General features: G+C 37.1%; 1 protein-coding gene across 15 annotated transcripts in view; it reads right to left on the bottom strand.

The window, feature by feature from the left end:
- The window catches only part of ROBO2 (roundabout guidance receptor 2), a 444,791-nt gene that overhangs the window by 68,273 nt on the left and 359,069 nt on the right, over positions 1-17,449 (bottom strand). For all 15 annotated transcript variants that reach the window (XM_071563317.1, XM_071563336.1, XM_071563371.1 and 12 more), the window contains 3 exons: positions 15,152-15,273; positions 8,241-8,472; positions 2,493-2,617 (listed from right to left, as the gene is read on the bottom strand). In XM_071563317.1, coding sequence (XP_071419418.1) covers positions 2,493-2,617; positions 8,241-8,472; positions 15,152-15,273 — 479 coding nt within the window. The remainder of the gene's footprint in view (positions 1-2,492; positions 2,618-8,240; positions 8,473-15,151; positions 15,274-17,449) is intronic.

The raw sequence follows: 17,449 nt of genomic DNA, 5'->3' as shown, positions 1-17,449 counted from the left end.
AGATGTTATACATTAATTGAAATCTTGTTCAGTAACATGTCTACCACCAAACCTTTGATTTAAAAACACTTTTTACTTGTAAATTTCCCACTGAATAGCAAAAAGACACCAAATAATATGAGAACAGGTTGAAACACTTGCTAAGTACTAAATAACAAACAATTTTCAAAATTCTTTTCAACTTCCTTTCATTGTACAACAGGGATATTTGAAATGTATGAAACGGAATAAGTACAGACTCACTTTTTACTGCTGCCTTTGTGATTATTTACATTGTTTAGGAATACAGATATGAGTTACAGACTCAATTACTGTCTAGTTAAACAGGAAAACCACCCCATGATCTCTGCTGGCATTTTATGATGAGAGCTGTCTATGATTTGAAAGGCTACATCTCTCTCTGGTATTTTTAGAGGCTGCTCCAAAGAGGTTTCAAAACCAAGACCTTCTAGTGATACTTCTTCAGTTAATGTTATCTGCATATACTGCTTCTGTATTATTAAAGAAAACATTTACTACCATTCAAGAAAATCAATACATAAATACCTCACATATGCACTTACATACCAGTAATAGCAGAACCAAGCAGAGTTGGTGGAACCACTATCAGTGACAGACTGATGCACCTAAGCAACAACAATGCTGCCTTTACCCTTATTTTTGACCCTGCTTAGTGTTTTATCACACCTTATCCTTATTTTTTTCTTCTTCTTCTGTGAAATACAGAGAAAAATGTGAAGGGAAAAAACCTCCCTTGTTTTCCTAAGCTCAATGAGATCTTATTTGCAGGCCAGAATGAATTAGGGTAAGAAACTATTGCATTTTATTCCTTCACTCCTTGTCTGTTCTGGTCTTCGAAAACATCAGCTATGAGACACCCCTAATTAAAGGCATTTAATTCATAAATTAATTTACAGGCACACTGATGCTTGAAATGGAATCAACAGATCTACTTTCAATTTGTTAGAAAATGTACTGTGAAACCTCAGCAGACATTTTATACTCAAGGAAATATTAAACTCTGCACCACATTCCCTGTAGCCAGCTCACTAATCAGGCAGCCACCTAATCTAACACAGAAGGGATGTAATAGGTAGTGACTCCAGCTGCTTTGGTACACAGCCTAGAGCTCTGAGCACTCACCTGGAACATGGCTTTTATTAACCATCGGCCCACTTTGTTTCATATCTACGTATTTTGTGGTTTAGGAGTGTGCTTTACTTATTTGCCTGTAAGCCCTTGACAGTTTATATTGACTTACAACTGGAGTCAGGACCAAGATTAATTAAGCCAAAAGATAATTATTAATTGATATGAAAATTAGATCAATAAAATACTGAGATTAATAAATCTTGGTATTGACTAAAAGCAAAACAAAAGAAGCCCTGTGCTAAACATAAATATTGTGAGTATTTACTGCATCCCTCTGACCAAGCAAAAAGCTGGAAGAGGTTGAACCCTTAGTTGATTTAAAAGTTAAGCACCTTCTCCCTTCTTCATGCTATGTTCCCTCAAGAGACAGCATGGCCAAAAAATTACACCTTTTTGTGTCAAATAAGCTGCACTCACCACTGTCATCCTTTGTGGGACTGTCAAGAAAGCTGCCTTGTTGTATTTCAATTTAAAACTTCGCACTTGGTGTATAAGCCAGGCACAGCAAGGTTAATTTACCAAACAGTTTGCTCCATGCTCATAAGCTTGAGATTAAGCTGAAACTTGTCCAAATATTTCCTCCATGGTCCTCCAATCCAGTAACACTGCATTTTTTTTTTCATGTTGTCAAAATATACTTGTGCAAAAATGATCTTGGTATTGAATTACAGACTACAACAAAATTTAATAAGGAGTGGATGCTTTGAGCTATCAATAACAACGAAGAAGAAAGTACAACCAATGCAAACGATTCTCATATAACAAACTCTGGATATAGTAGTTGTGTTCAACCTGTTCCTCAGAGCAAACAACCCAGCACTTCAAGTTGTGAAGTTTGACAGAAATAGTACTCAGAAGTAGCTTTGTAGTTTCCCAGAGCCACAGCCCTTGACTTTGACCTTGAAGTGTTAGGATTTGCATTTTTGCAGGGGAAAGAAAAGGCATCTTTCCTGCAGGGTTTCCTGCCAGATTGAAGGTACTGTAAGACAAGGACTTCACTGCCTGTGTTTAGAGTACAGAAGCCCTTAATAAAAAAAAAACCCTCTTCTTGTTCCACATCAGGAAAAAACAAGAAATACAAGTGCTGTAAGCTAGCTGAAAATTGCATCCTTCTTCCAGGAAAAGCTCATGGTATCTTTTCTTTTTAATATAACAGTAGTACTGCTTAAAAAAATAAAAGAAGAAGAAATTCATAAGCAGTCAATTCTCTTTCTACATACAATTATGTGGGCAGCTGTAAAAGCTGTCAGAATCTAAACCCATAAACATGGCTATTGTTCTGTAATTTAAGCAGGCTGTTTCCTTAAACACACAAACCTCTCATTAAACAACATTTCTACCTTATACTCCTGGATGACTCCATTTTGGTGATCTGGAGGGGGAGGATCCCAGGAAATGCTGATGCTCGTGCTGTTGTGGTTCCCAACTGTCAGGACAGTAACAGACTGAGGAGGAGCACTCGGAGCTACACCAAGGAGAGGGAACAAACAGAAGCAAGACATTAATCCATTTGCTAGAGCACACATTTTGCTGAAAACCTGCAAGAGCAAGCAGGCAATATAGAAAGTTCATGCTCCCTGCAGGCCTAGGTATGCACGTTTTGTTCGGCACTGTCAATTTTGAAAAATGCCTTTCTGGAGAGAAGCATAGAGCTGAATGACAATGTGGAATTTGTGGCAATGATGAATAAATACAAATCACTCCTCGTTTATTTATATTTAGCATTTCTTAAGTTTGCATGGGAATTGGTCTCACATTTGCCTTCGTTTCCATAATAAACATGGAGAGTTATATAAATATCAACTAAGTCATATGTTAGGCTGCTTCACCTGGCCTGAAAAGTGTTTTGGTTCTTCTTTCTCCACATAATAATAATAACAACGTGAGCAGCAGATATTTAAGGATCCTTTTTTGTTTCCTATTTGTTCTTCAGGAAGAAATTTACAGGTTTAAACACAAAACCTTGCAATTTCAAAGTGGAAAAGGGTTAAAATGTTCAGGGCTTTACATCAAATGCCAGTGAATAGGGCAGGTGCTAAGTTAGGTCAGATATATACTTATGTCCTTTTTTTGCCCCTAGGCAAATTGCTTTCTCTTCAGAATCCTGTTTGGTTCAACCATTCACAGCTGTTTGGCTGGTCACTGCACAGCAAGGCCAATTCTACAAGAAAATTGCTTGCCAGCCTTGCTAGTTGTCTAGAAATGTGGAAAAAATAAAAATGAAAGTTGTTAGTGATCAAGGCTATGCCGGCAAAGCCCCTGTTGCAGCCAAACCAGCAGCAGGGTGCTTTTGTTGGCTCAGGACATGTCGATTGGGAAGTGCTGCAGGAGCTCCGCTATGGAAAAGTCCCCTCTGTGAGTATCTGCAGCATCTGCTGCATCTCCACGTGGGGGCTCTCCCACCATAGCTACGGCTGCCATGGCAGAGGGCTGGGAATATGGCCCTCCCCAGCCACTTAAAAGTTGCAGCCCCCCCCCACCCTTCCCTTGCTTCCAGGTAAATCCTGAAACTCCACCACAGTGGCAAGCTAAGCCACCAAGGTCGAGTGTATTATATTAAGGTATAGTCCTTAAGGGGGAAAATTTATTAATAGCTGCTCTGAACTGGACCTGGAATCTAACTATTCCATTTATCCCAGTCCATCTATCCAGTCTTCAACAAAACTAATAGGAAGAGGATAGGAAAATGTAAATTAATAAAGTGAGGATACAGCAATACCTCTCCAGGACAGTTTTCCAATTCACAGAAGCCTGTTGCTTAGACACCTTCTGTTCTAGGGTGATGTCTTTGTGTGCAATAGCTACTTATGGAATTGGTATTCCATATATTTGTCACTACCTTTAATATGATCTTAAAACATCTAATATGACATACGGAAACTGATTTTGAAGACTTATAGTAGACCAGAACCTAAAGCATTTATCAGTCCTCTGCCTCAAGTTCAAATCTAGATAGCCTTCTGCTTTTGGCCATCTTACATCATGTGTCACAGCTCCCTGACTCCAAACCCCTGGTGTAGAGTGACTTCTTCACTGCTAAGCTCTATGGTAACAGGACTTTTATCTCTAACAGATATCCTGAGTGCATGACCATCCTTGGACCATGCTTCTCAGAAAGGTCAAGAACCCCTGGCATCTTTGTATTAAAGTTTCACAGGTTTTACACAACTAAACACAGCCACAGATATCAGAGCTATTCAAGTCTAGTGAGTCAATTCAGATTTTGTTATTGTTCTCCATGACCTCTTTGAGACTGGCTGTGTTCCCACTTCACAAGATGCTCAGCACTTGACCTGGCACAGGCTCAAGGAGCTGAGCTCAAATCTTTACCCTGATAACCCTGAAGAGTTGGAGTACTCTGTTGGAGGAAGGACACAACCTCAAACTAGGATATCAGAAGTGGGGACAAGGGACCATAAAACATTACATCAGAAAAAAAATATTTTTAGAAAAAACATGAAATCCCATACTACAGTCCCTGGAGGCTGCACATTTTGACAACTACATTTTCAAATGCTGGTTCAGCTGCAAAGCTAGTAGTGCTTGGTAGGGTCCTTGTGACTTTGCCTCACACAGAGAAACAGTGCACTGGAGGGGAGAAATGGAGCTGTATTGTGGACAATTTGACTCTTAGCCAGCTCAAGTGAAGCACAGAAAGGTGGCCTTGGGCTACTCCTTGCAACCGTGCAAAGCATAAAATTGGTGAAGTTAATAGTTGCATTGTGTATTTTATGGCAAGTGAAATAATTTGCCACACAGTAAAAAATTAGCATTTTAAAAGTCTTCAAGTTATTCAATAACAACAAAATGATGAAGAAATGTATGTGTGTGATATTAATTAGAATATTTTACATGAAAAGAAAAATCATAAAAATGGCAAAGCTTAACACTGTATAACTCACTTTTAGTTTTAAGTACAATGGAACAGCTCACTCAACCTTATTTACTTTTATTACTTAAACAAAAAGGGCATTCAGAAATACAATTTCTTATATAGGCATACCTGTATAAGAGTGTGAATGCAAAGAAATGTGAAGTGAATAGCATACTCTAAAGAAACACATACTCTATTCATTTGTCTTTGCATTTAAGGTCCATGAATATTCTAATTAATATTCTAATTTTTTTTGAGGATTATGATAACTCTGAAGCAAAATTAAAACTGCAGCTGAAGAATATAGCTGAAAGTATCATTGTAAGAGCTGGACTAAGGTGAGAAGGAACTGATAGTCAGCAGCTGATGAAAACTAAGGAGACTCCCATTACTGATTGTCATATTTTTGTGGTGACAAACAAATGCAGAACAAAGACTACTCCACAAAGTTATTCCAAAAGAGATTTAAAACAGTGGATGTAATTGAAAAAACAGTCATTTGTCTCTAGAGGAAGTGTGAAAGAAATAGTGAAAATGATAAAATATTTGATTTAGCTCCTCTCTATATGTGTGTACACATATATGTATATAACAGTTCTGCTTCCTCTCTCTGATAATATCACTCTGTAAGCTGGCACCATGATATAAATTAAGCCACTCGTCTGACACTGCTGCAGTTATTAAATAGATCACACTGAAAAATAACATTTTTAAAACCGTTTTCTCATTTCCCTTGCTGCTGGCTTGTGGAGAACACCTTGCCTGCTTCTTGACAGGTCAATTATTCCAGTGCTCAGCTTCTTCTTACAGATATGAAAGAACCCAAATCGCTGCTCATCTTTTCCAGACGCAGCCGAACAGAATTCCATTTGTTACCTTCACAAGGCCAAAGAGGCAGGAGATGGATGGATACTGCACTGTGACAAATGTCTGATCTAGAGGAAAAGTCTAACTGCAGCAAAATTGATTTTTGGAGGTAGGCCTCAGACATAACATCACATGTAAAAGTCAATCCAGCAGAAAGCTGCCACTATCTTTTGGTCGTACTTTGCTTTTACCAGGGCTATTTGTTTTGATGGCACAAAAAAAAACCTTCCAACATGCGTATCACTCTTCCAAATTATTTTCTAAAAATAGTATAGCAGACATTTTTTAAAAGTCAAGTCTAAAAAAGCTCATTTTCTAAATGGAATCACAGGTGACACAGCAAGTGGGATACCTTTAAATAGACTCCATCTTTCTTCAGTGGATGAGAACCAAACCACTCGCATGAAACATTTAGTTGATGCTATTTTTGAAATACATGAACACCAATATAATTACAAGGATGATATGAGGAATTAAAGGAAACATCTACTGAATGACTTAATTTTCTCATGGAAGTACTTTATTTTATCACCCAAGGAAGAGGAAAACAATTTACAAGGGCTGACATATGTCACATGATAATACTACATGTTCTAGGCTGATGGTTTTTTGAGAAGAGATACTTGTAAACACACTCCTTGAAGGTTACATATCTACAAAGCAGAACCTTGGCTGTGAGTTATACATACATGTGGGCACGAAATTTTTTGAAATCCTCACTATGTGGAAAGCTATTCCACACGAACAAAGTGTCCTTTAAGGTAGCAAATTACCTGACAGGCTCTGCTGGGAGCTGAGGTTTATAAAAGAGAATGTCATTCTTCAAGTATTTTATAGAAATAGACAGGAGATATAAAATTGTCTCTCTTTTTCAGTAGTTCTTAATTTACCTTTAGCAAGAGACAGTTAGATGAAGCTAAATAAACACCAAAAATCAATTGAAATTGCACAAGGAGAAAATCTGCCAGTGAGAGGACAGAATCCTACATTTTAACTCTAGAAAAGCAATTTCACCTGTAGAAAGCTTTTTACAATTTTCTTAAAAAAAAAAAAAAAAAAGCTTTGTTCAGACTGCTACAAAGATATTCTTTCCCAACTGATTCAGGCTTTATTGTTTGAACAAAGACCTGGGAACCATAAGGTCCCAAATTTTAAATGAGACTTGAACAATGCCTTCCTATGCAGTGTTGCAGGACACTGAATTTCCTTTCATGTAGTGCAAACTGCAACCAAGTTATCTTCAGGATTACTTACATGTTGGGTAATAATCATAACAAATCAAAGAGAAAAGTGAATAATAAGCAAGTCTGTTGTAGAACTGAAAAGTACTTGGTAATCAGCACTAAATTAAACCTCAGGAGACCACTGTAAATGATTAAGATGCACCTTCAATAAGACGGAAAGAGTGCACTCAAACCTCTTTGAAATCATATGAACATTTTGAAGCTTCTCCAGTAATTCTTTCTCTTGTTTTGAGATATAAAAAAACAGAAAAAATCAGTGAAACAGAGAGATGAGCTCCCATTGTTATGACTGTCCTGCATTTACAGGAGAGATTCTGTAGGTAAAGACTGCCTTAGATAGGTAGAAAGATAGGTTTCTAAGAGAACACTATTAAAATTACTTATATCTCACCTCACTCCCTTTACTTTTCAATTCAAAATCAGCAGTCTTGAAGTGCATATGCTTTAGCAAAACTGTATACCAGGCTATATGCCATAGATACAAAAGCCTGAACATTTCAGTAGTATAAACTGTTCATTAGGTCTGAATCATGCCTGTTTCAGAAAGGCTTGAAAGGTGTTTAAGGAAATCCTCCAAAGGACTGAACAGTGCAATTTCATGTGCTAACAAATATTGAAGTGGCGTGCCCTTGAGACTGGAGTTCCTACAGACCAGTTAAATATGTGTCCTTCACTACTCCTAATTTTCCAAGCAACTGTTCATCTGCATTACTACCCACTGAGAAGGATGTGCTTGATATCAAGCACTCATCTGTAAAACTTTTTTTTTCCAAAGAGCAAACAAACGTTTTTCATTGCGACAGCAGTGGTTATAAAAGAATGGCTGCAGCACACACTTTTTGGAAGACCCAAAGACACCCGTACATTAGAAGGATGTGTCAGCTAAAAGAAGACTGGCTCAGTGCTTTCTCATGGAACACTTAGAGCACAAATCTGAATATTATATCAAATTCTGACATCACCTCTGTATCTAACAAACAGAAAACACATGAAGAAAATAGAGCTGAACAAATGCATGCACCCAATAACCAAAATGGTCTCTCTTCATTTCACCTCCAGTGCTAGGTATGGAAGCCTGTTTGTTTTCTGACCACTTTACTAACCTTCCTCTGTGGTACGAGCAGACTTTGATTCACTATCCATTCCTTGGAATTCATTGAAATAAGGGCGAACCTTGATTTCATAAGTGACCCCCTTTTTCAGACTGACAAGGACAGCACTGCGTTCAGTTGGGACCTTGACCTCCAAATTCTGCCACACAGCTGGAGAAGGTAGGCCAGATGTTTGGCGATACATCACCCTGTAGCCCTGAATAAACTGGGATTGGCGGTCAACCTAAAAATGATATTAAATAATAACATTAAATAATATATCAATAAACATAATAAAGTTAAAAAACCCAAACAACCTCAATAAAAAGCAAACTAAACATTTGTCTAGAATACTTTTGTACTCATCAAAGAAAATGAACATTTGCTGCTGAATTTAATAATTAAACCACCTTCTTGTAAGTCACTGCTGATTAACTGTCTGTAAAGAACATTCATCTCACATTACTTGTTACAGAACATTTCTTTCTGCTTTGCTTTCTTCAGTTCTGTATATCATGACAAACACCACCTTAAATCATAAAGACCCCACCCCTGCAACAAATCATGAAAAGAAAACATTGGCATAAGGCTTGCTGCAAGTAAACTTACTAAGCACATCTTGGCTACTGATGTGCTGAAATATGAGAAGAAAAGAAAAACAAATTCTTTACAGAAAAGGACAAGTCTTTGAAGATACCCTACATGATTACAGTTAGTCCATTACTTGGCTCACAGGTCATGGGATGCACCAGAAAGTAAAATAAACATAAGACAGATGCAGAGAAAACAACTTCCAAAGACGTGCTGCTTCTTGCATTCACAGTCTGAGCAGTCTCTTTGCATCCTAAGGTTTTGTTTCTTTGAGGCCAACAGCTGGAGATGAAATGTTGCTTTTGTTGCTAGGCAAACAGAATTCAAGATTGGGCCATGCATAGAAGTTTAACAATTTTGACTTGTCATAAGTATAAATTAGATTTTTATTTGAAGAAAAACTTTAGATGTGTTTTATCTTGCAGAAGTTGCATGCATTTTTTTTTATCTTGCAGGAAAAACAAAAAAGGCAAACCACAATGATTTTAGCTATCAAGAGGCTTGCATTAATTTTGCCTGTAAAAAACAGTCAAAATAATTTGATGCATAAACCTAAACTAAATCCAGCTGCTTCTGTAGCCATCAAAGAGCAAAGGAAGAAACACAAATAACAAGACTACACAGCCCTGTGTTTGATAAATCTCTGGGCTGTAATCAAGATTCAACAAGTAGGCTATCTCTTATGTTCTTGTCAATTTGCTAGCTCGAAGATATTCCAGAATTAAAGATACATTCGTTTGACTTCTCTTAAGAATAAATGAATTTAAGGCTGAAAATACAAACCATGGTCTATGACACTTCTGTAATCTTGTTACAGCTTATTGAGGCATTCAGAGGGGGGACAGCTTCTTAGACATTAAAAAGCAGGGCAAGAAGAAAGCTTTATTTATGAAAGCAAGGCAGAAATGTCTTTCATCAAAAATGTCACTGTTAAAAACCTTGCAACATATGTTACAACAACATTAAGCTTGCATTTTATAAACTTCTCTACATTCACTTTAAGTGAATTTATGCACTGAAAGAGGGATATAACTCACAATAATAGCTTGTTAATACCGAAAGAATCAAGCTGTGTTTTTAAGAAGAACATTAAGCAGCTGTTTCCAGATGAAGGGAGTCTGTAAATCAGAGTAAATTGTTTTTATCCATGTTTGACTTTGATTAACTAAATGTTTTACGGACATAAAGACTTCTATGAACCTCACTCTTACTACAAAATTCAGTAAAAATAACACTTTCATGCACTTTGCCATACAGATTCTTAACCTAAATTACAATATAAAGTTACGAAGTTTAATAATCAAACACCGAGTTTGATTTTTGCCTAACTTCTGAGTTAGAAACTACACTGAAAGATGACATATCTTTCTTAGAAATTTTAATTTTTACTTTGCTGCATGTTTAAGCTCTGCTGACTGCTGCCTAGTGGAGAACAACTGAAAATTCAGAACTGACTAGGCTGAATACTTGTATGTAGCTACAAATGGTATGGAAAGTGTTTTGTACAGCAAGGAAGAAACACAAACACACCCATCAACTCACTGAGAAGAACTAGATCACTATAGTATGCCTACAGTCTCACAATTTTGATTCCATTATATCTTTTTATCTACTTATGTATAGGTAATACACAAATTGTCCATACACATCTTTTCCTCCTAGACTTCTAAGTTCCTAACCTGAAAGACTAAACAATTCAAGGAATATGAAAACAGAATGTAGTAGTACAACAAGGCTGTAATGTTTATAAACTAGTTTGGTTTGGGGATCACACAAGTTTCACAGAGCTTTCAATTAGAACTTTTGATTACAACAGGGCTGAGTCTGCCCAAATTTCATGTTATTGACAGTGAGTTCAGTCCATTGCCCTAAGGTCAGGGAGGGTACTGACAAAAGAAAACACTATGCATTTTTAATGTTTTCTATAAACATCCAGTTACATTCAGTATCGAGGAGAGAATACTAAGCTGTATTTCGTGCCCAGTTAAAGCTATTCTGAATGAACAGGGCCTTCCGTGAGGTCAAAATGTTTGAAACTGCTCTGAGGGCACTTACTTCACTTATTGAGAAAGGTGGATTTCTTTCTTTGGAATCTTCAAATTATTAAAACATTACTCTTGGATAATTACATGGACTAACCAGAGACATTTGTGAGGTATAGGACAGGTACATTTCACATATGCATACATGTACATATACGTATACACATATGTACATACATATGTGTATTATGTCTATATATATTTGCACACACAGTCATCTATAATACAAAGCCTGTGACTCAACAGATTTCTGCATTTCTGTGGTAATTATTTGTCACACTAACAGCAGGCCACTAAAACATCCTTATATGCTTAGCATTAAAGAAATTAGTTCACCTATGCTAAACATTAAACAAGTCTGTAAGTTTGGTACATGTTCACACATAGGCAGAGCTGCAGAAACATGCACTGTGACTCGATGAAAGAATGAAGTAATTTCTAGGTATTCTCATTTCTTTTTCTTCTTTTTCTTTTTCTTTTTTTTTTTTTTTGTGTGTAAACGATTGCCATTTCCTTATACAAAGTGCTCAGTGCTCACTTCAGTGATTGCAGGAACTCTCTGAGGTGAAATACTGGGTTCAGAGAATATTTCTAGTCTTCCTGTGATACTTAACTACTCTTGAATTTGTATAAGCAGCAGTGATACCGGCTCAAAAGATCTGCAAGATCTGCTGATCTAAATATACGCTTTCTCCCTCAAAGGACAGAAGCAGAAAATACAGTTGCTCCTTAAAAGGCAGAAGTTGTTACTGGGTAGGTGCTGCTCAGCACTGACCTAATGCTTTAAGGCGACCTACAAGTATAATTGGTCCTGTGTGTTTTCTCACCCCGTTTTATGATGAGTATGTAGTGCAGGAGGTATCTACAAAACCATTTCTGCAGAACAGGAAACTCATTTTCCCTACATGTTCAAATCTGCACATGCCCCAGCAGAACCCAAGACAGGTTCAAGGGCTACTAGATTGTTAAAAACACGGCAAGAAACTCATGATGCAGCTTATGATACAAATATAAGCTCCTTCCAGGCAAACCTGCTTATCTGCACCCTAAAGACATTTTGCAATATACTCTGTAGTATGCAGATTTCTACCCCAAAATACCCTAAGGAATCCTCTGCTCCCACAGCAATACCCACAGCAGTTCTTCATCTGGGCAGAATAACTTGCATGCTGTGCTGAACTCACTAGCATGGGCTCACAGCAATCTGGAAATTCAAACTGCACTAGCATTTATCTATTCTACAGGAACAAGGCAAAAAGGGATGATACACCGGAAGAGAGTCTAAAGGACTTGACTTTTGAAGCTTCCAGTGAAGTATGTTCACCTAAAATCTACATCAAATTAAAAGACAAATGTAAATAAATTATCCTTCTGCCTGGTAATCTCTTAGAAGACAGTCAGGATTTCAAAGCAACAATTCTTTTGTCATATTGAAGAGCTTATTTTTTATTCCTGCTTGTGCCACAGGGCTTCTTTCTAATGCTTGGAAACATTTCATATCTGGCCACTAATGAAACTTTCAGTTTAATGCCCACTGAGGCTAGAAGTGCTGAACCATAGTGGAGGTCAGCTAAAAAGATGCTTGGAGTATCCCATATGCTCTTGCAATGCAAAATGCTTTGATACAAGTGGAAACAATTCATGTCCAAGGCTTACAATTAGCCATTTGATAGCAGTGGGCATATCTGACTCCACAAGTCTCATCAGCAATAGCTACCTCTGCGCCTCACCCCTCTAATGTGTAAAGTTAGGATAATGACACATTTTTATCATTGTGATGTTAAATTCAGTATTATTTGTGAAGAACCCAAATGTTATGGTTGAGAGCATGACAGATAAGCAAGCATGTGAGACAAACTAATAATTTTTTGTTCAACAAAAGATTTCAGTGGTACGAATTTAATAAGACCTGGCACTACACAGTGAATAAAGAAGATAAAAAGAAATGTTGAATAGCTCCATGAAGAAGAGATCCTCTATGTGACCAGATAATTACAGCTATATTTTAATATCTAGACACAAGAGGAATAAATTGAAGTGACAGTGAAAACCTAACTTCTGACATTCTTTTTTTTTTAAACACTGACTTTGTAAGCCTGACCTTCTTTTAAAAGAGACAAAATATGTGTGTATATGTATGTACATATTTTAAAACTGCAACACAGTAGCAGGAAACTATTTTGGAAACTTTAAACTCAAATTTGAAAAAAATAAAAGACAGCAAAACCAAAAGAATCTCGTAAAGGAGGAAAAAAGTGGTGTTAATTTGCTGTGAGTCAGGATGCCAGAAATTCAGTAATCAAGGACATTCCTTGGCATTCACTCTTTGAATTGCAGAAAGTCAACAGAAAGAGTCTTATGACTCTCATGGCACTTCTGTCCTTTTGCATGATAGCTACACTATCTAATCATTTTATATTAAGAGTGTGGACTTCATTCTCTGGATAGAGTGGGCTTTTTTCCTAGAGACTATGGTTAATGAATTGGTTTTGTTCTGGTTGCTGGGTGGTTTCTAATTAGCTGCTTCAGAGATCTTTCTTTGTGTCTTTCTTCCCATAAGCAATTCCAAAGTGTCTCTACAGAGACCTCTATGCTTGTCAGGTGGCGTTGGGTCACTGCTTTGAGGATGTTCCCAATAAGCTGACATCCAGAGCATTCCCAACAATTTACCTTTACTTTTCCATGTTTTCTTTACTCGTTACTTGTTCAGTAAGAGGGCCAAGAGACTCTTTTAGATGAATATATATATATATACTGCATATACTCACACACACATAAATACATAAAAACATATATTTCATTATAATATAATGGCATTGGTTGCATAGTATAAAATTAAACTCTGCTTATATTGAAGGTCCCTTTTGTAGTACAGCCTAAAGCAAGGGCTGTCTTATGAAATTGAATTTCTGCTAGCTGTCACATCCAAGAAAGGAGCACCACATGGATGTGATTCAGGTTTACAATTACTGGCTGCTAATGTCCAGAGTTTCTAAACTACTGATCCATCTGTTTGGGGAAAAGAGTTTGCTACAAAGGTTAGTCAGCCTGGAGGTATGCAGCTAAAACAGAGAGCATTTTTAGAAAGGTAGGCTGCATGTTGACACCATCAATGGAAAACCACAGTGACACATACTCTAAATAGTCATCTGAGAAAGACAAATTCGTGGGATTCTCTATTTATTCTAATCTATACCCTTCCCACTGAAAGCTGTCAGAACAAGCATGGTGCATAAGCTCCGATAAATATGGCTGAGTTGTGCAAAAACAACAGTAATCCTTATAATACACAATCTATCACCACACTTCTTATCTCCTGTTGTGTAATCCCCTGTACACATTAACCTCTTAGCAATATGACATGTAGAAGAAAACCCCTGAGTATTGTGAATACCCCTTTAGGAGAATTCATCCTATATTAAACAATAGTTTCAGTGATGCACAGAGCAGTATCATTTCTCTCACTCTTCCACTAGTGGCTCTCTGTCCTCTGGGGCAATGTTCCAAGGGCAAAGCACTCTTTTCTGGTGTGGAATGCCCTGGGAACACTCTTCTTCTATTGTTACAAATCCTTTCATTCAAGCCTCAAGAAGGGAAACATAGCATTTTGAAAGCCAAAACACTGTATCAGAAAGTCTACCCAGTAGTTTGACCCCTCAAATAGAAATGTTGTTAAGTACTGCCAAAAATACTCTGGTCTTCTATAATGAAAGGATGTTCACTGATTATGGGTAAGGCTTATGCTAGAAAACCAGATGCTACACAGTGGATCAGGCATTAGCACCACATGCTTCTGACTTCACTGCAAGTGCCCTGTAGGAAGGCTATTTTTGGGTCACTAAATAATAGGGTATTATCAGAGGTCTCTGTCTTGGAGTGCAAAGTGCTTTTTCGTACAGCAATATCGTGTTGCTTTTAACTTTGATTAGTTTTTGACATGCACAGTAATGAATCCACAGATCAATTACCCTTTATATTAGGATGTTAAGCATATTCAGTTTTATATTTTTCTAGCCAGACAGCCAACTCACTTTGAGCAGAAGACAGAAGACATTGAACCTGCCTGACTTGAAAGAGAAAATAGACTATTTTGTTACCATATATAAAAAAATATATATACATGTAAACATATATGTATACAGAGACACATGCACCTCCTGTAGAATGTTACCTTGTCAGAGCACTCACGCTAGGGTGAAGAATGGAGCTTTTCTGGGTGGTGAGAAACTGAAGGGCTTAGACAAAACAGGCAAAATGAAAGTACTGTTAAGGTAATAACAAAGGCTTTACCGTCCAGGTGACTTGAACTGTTGTGGGTGTCAGCACAACAGGATTGTGCAGCCGTACTATGACGTCTCCCAGTTCTTTCTGGACTTGCCTGTGATCTACACCTTGTGCTGGTGGGCTGATATCTGCCAGGCACACACATAAAAGCATTATGTTCATAGGAAGAGCTATATATAGCATCAATAAAAATTACTGAGTAGATTAATGACTTGATTTAAATATCCTTTATAGTACTATTCTTAAACCAATACAGCACTAAGGTTGAAATACAAACTCCAAAGAATAGCAAGTAATGCAAGTAAACCATTTACCTTTAGTCACTTAGGAAATTCATGAAATTTAAATTTCTTAAAATGAATATTCAGACTAGATGGCATTGTTTTCTCTGCTCTGTTAGGTGATGAGAGAGATGTAACATTCACTAGTTCCAAAATACTCAGATAATAATAATGCTGCCTAGATGCCTGGAACCAAATTGGTTAGTATAACTGAAGAACAGATTTGGGGTTTTGTACCTTTTTTTTTTTTTTTAATTCTTGGAGCATACATGACATTAAGTCATTATATGTTTCCTAACTGTCACTAAGCTTCCCCTCCCCACATGCCATGCACACAAGAAAACAAACACTAAAAATAACATTTTTCTCTGCAAAGCAAATTTTCCCTTTACAGACATAGATAATGAAATCTAGTGCAAACATGAAAAGATGAATTAATTTGGGAAAACAAACCAATTCTGATCTAATAAAAGGCCAAACAAAACCAACCCACCACAAACATTTTCTTTTTAAGATTATGTGCCCTTCAAAGTGTGTGTGGAAATTGTTTCTTCTAGTCACAATCTGAAGATACTTGGTACACACATGTGGAGAGTTGTGACTCTAGCTCCAGCACCACATGTGATCCTAGTACCTAGTCCTCAGGGAACATATTTGGATCCTTGTGTCAAACTGAATGAAGGTGTATCACCTTTGCTAAACTGCAAACAGAACATGTGTCAGAAAATGGTGAAGGAGAAGGGCAATGTATCTTTTCGGTTACACTGAGCCAAAAGGAAAATGCTGGGCTACTTCTATCACCCAGCTAATACATCCCTGTAGTATGTTCCTTCTCTCCAACTTAGAGAGAAATTAAGATACTATAAGAACCAGTGAAATCTGGATCCCTCCAAGAGTTCCTTCAAGGATCTTACACAACCATTCTTTGTCAAGAGTTACAGATGCCCTCACCATGGCAGTTTTCTATGTGGACTGCATAATGCCTGCTAGAAATACACATGCTGATTATTTCAGCTGAAATTTGCTTACAATTTTTCCAGAAGAGGGGATCTGGAACACAAGCACAGACTATATTCAAAAAGGCCTCATAAATTATGGTCATGCCTGTCTAGGCATCTGTGAATTCTGCTTGGTTGTCCCTTGGAATTCACTAGTCAAAGACAGTTTCCCACTTTTTGAATCAACATCATGTGCTAGTGAAGAGAATATGCACATAGAAGTTTTTCTCCTTCTGATGGACTTAAATATGAGAGCAGGCATCATGTGATTTATCTTCTAAATATTATTAAAAAGAAATAATAGAGGCCTTAAAAATGAATATTTAGATATAACAACTGATTTTGAATCACATTACTCTAGATTTTGAAAGCAAGTAGTTCTTGAGGATCCATATTTCAGGTTCTTAATTCTGGATTGTTATGGGTTCTGAGTTGCCAGTAAACAATATTGCCACAGGCTTCTATTGATAATCAATTTAAAATGGCTCCAAGGATCTCAAAACTGAATATAATCCAAATATGTATGCCAGCCAAGGAGCTGGAGCAACAATTATGTCTATCCAAATCAACTAAGAAACACAGAGAGATTATAGAATGCATCTGTAAGAGAGCAACTCAGACTACAGGATAATTTATTCTGCTATCCACAAAAAGCTACATAGCTACAATTGAGATTTAAGTTACCCCATGGTATACAACCAACAAAGTACCAGCATTCCCTCCAAGGAAAATACATTTCTACATAATGTTTGTATGAATGGCATTTCATAATTTTATTGGGACATATCCTCAGAATAAAAAAACATGAATTAATATCAGTAAAAAATTAATATTGATATGCACATGTGGAATTCTGTTTTCTGATATGCACCCTTGAAAACATTCATGTGTGATGCTCACACCATAATGTCTTGTCATTGTCATGTTCCTAGGAGGCTTCTGGTGGAAAAGCAGTGGATTTATCTCTAAGGATATCATCAAGTATTGCAATAATAAAATCATAACTCAAGCAAGAGGGTTCTAAA

The sequence above is a fragment of the Pithys albifrons genome, chromosome 1, assembly GCF_047495875.1.
Source record: "Pithys albifrons albifrons isolate INPA30051 chromosome 1, PitAlb_v1, whole genome shotgun sequence".
NCBI classification, from domain to species: domain Eukaryota; kingdom Metazoa; phylum Chordata; class Aves; order Passeriformes; family Thamnophilidae; genus Pithys; species Pithys albifrons.
The sequence above is the reverse complement of the archived record's forward strand: the minus strand, read 5'-3'. Positions and strand labels throughout refer to the sequence as shown.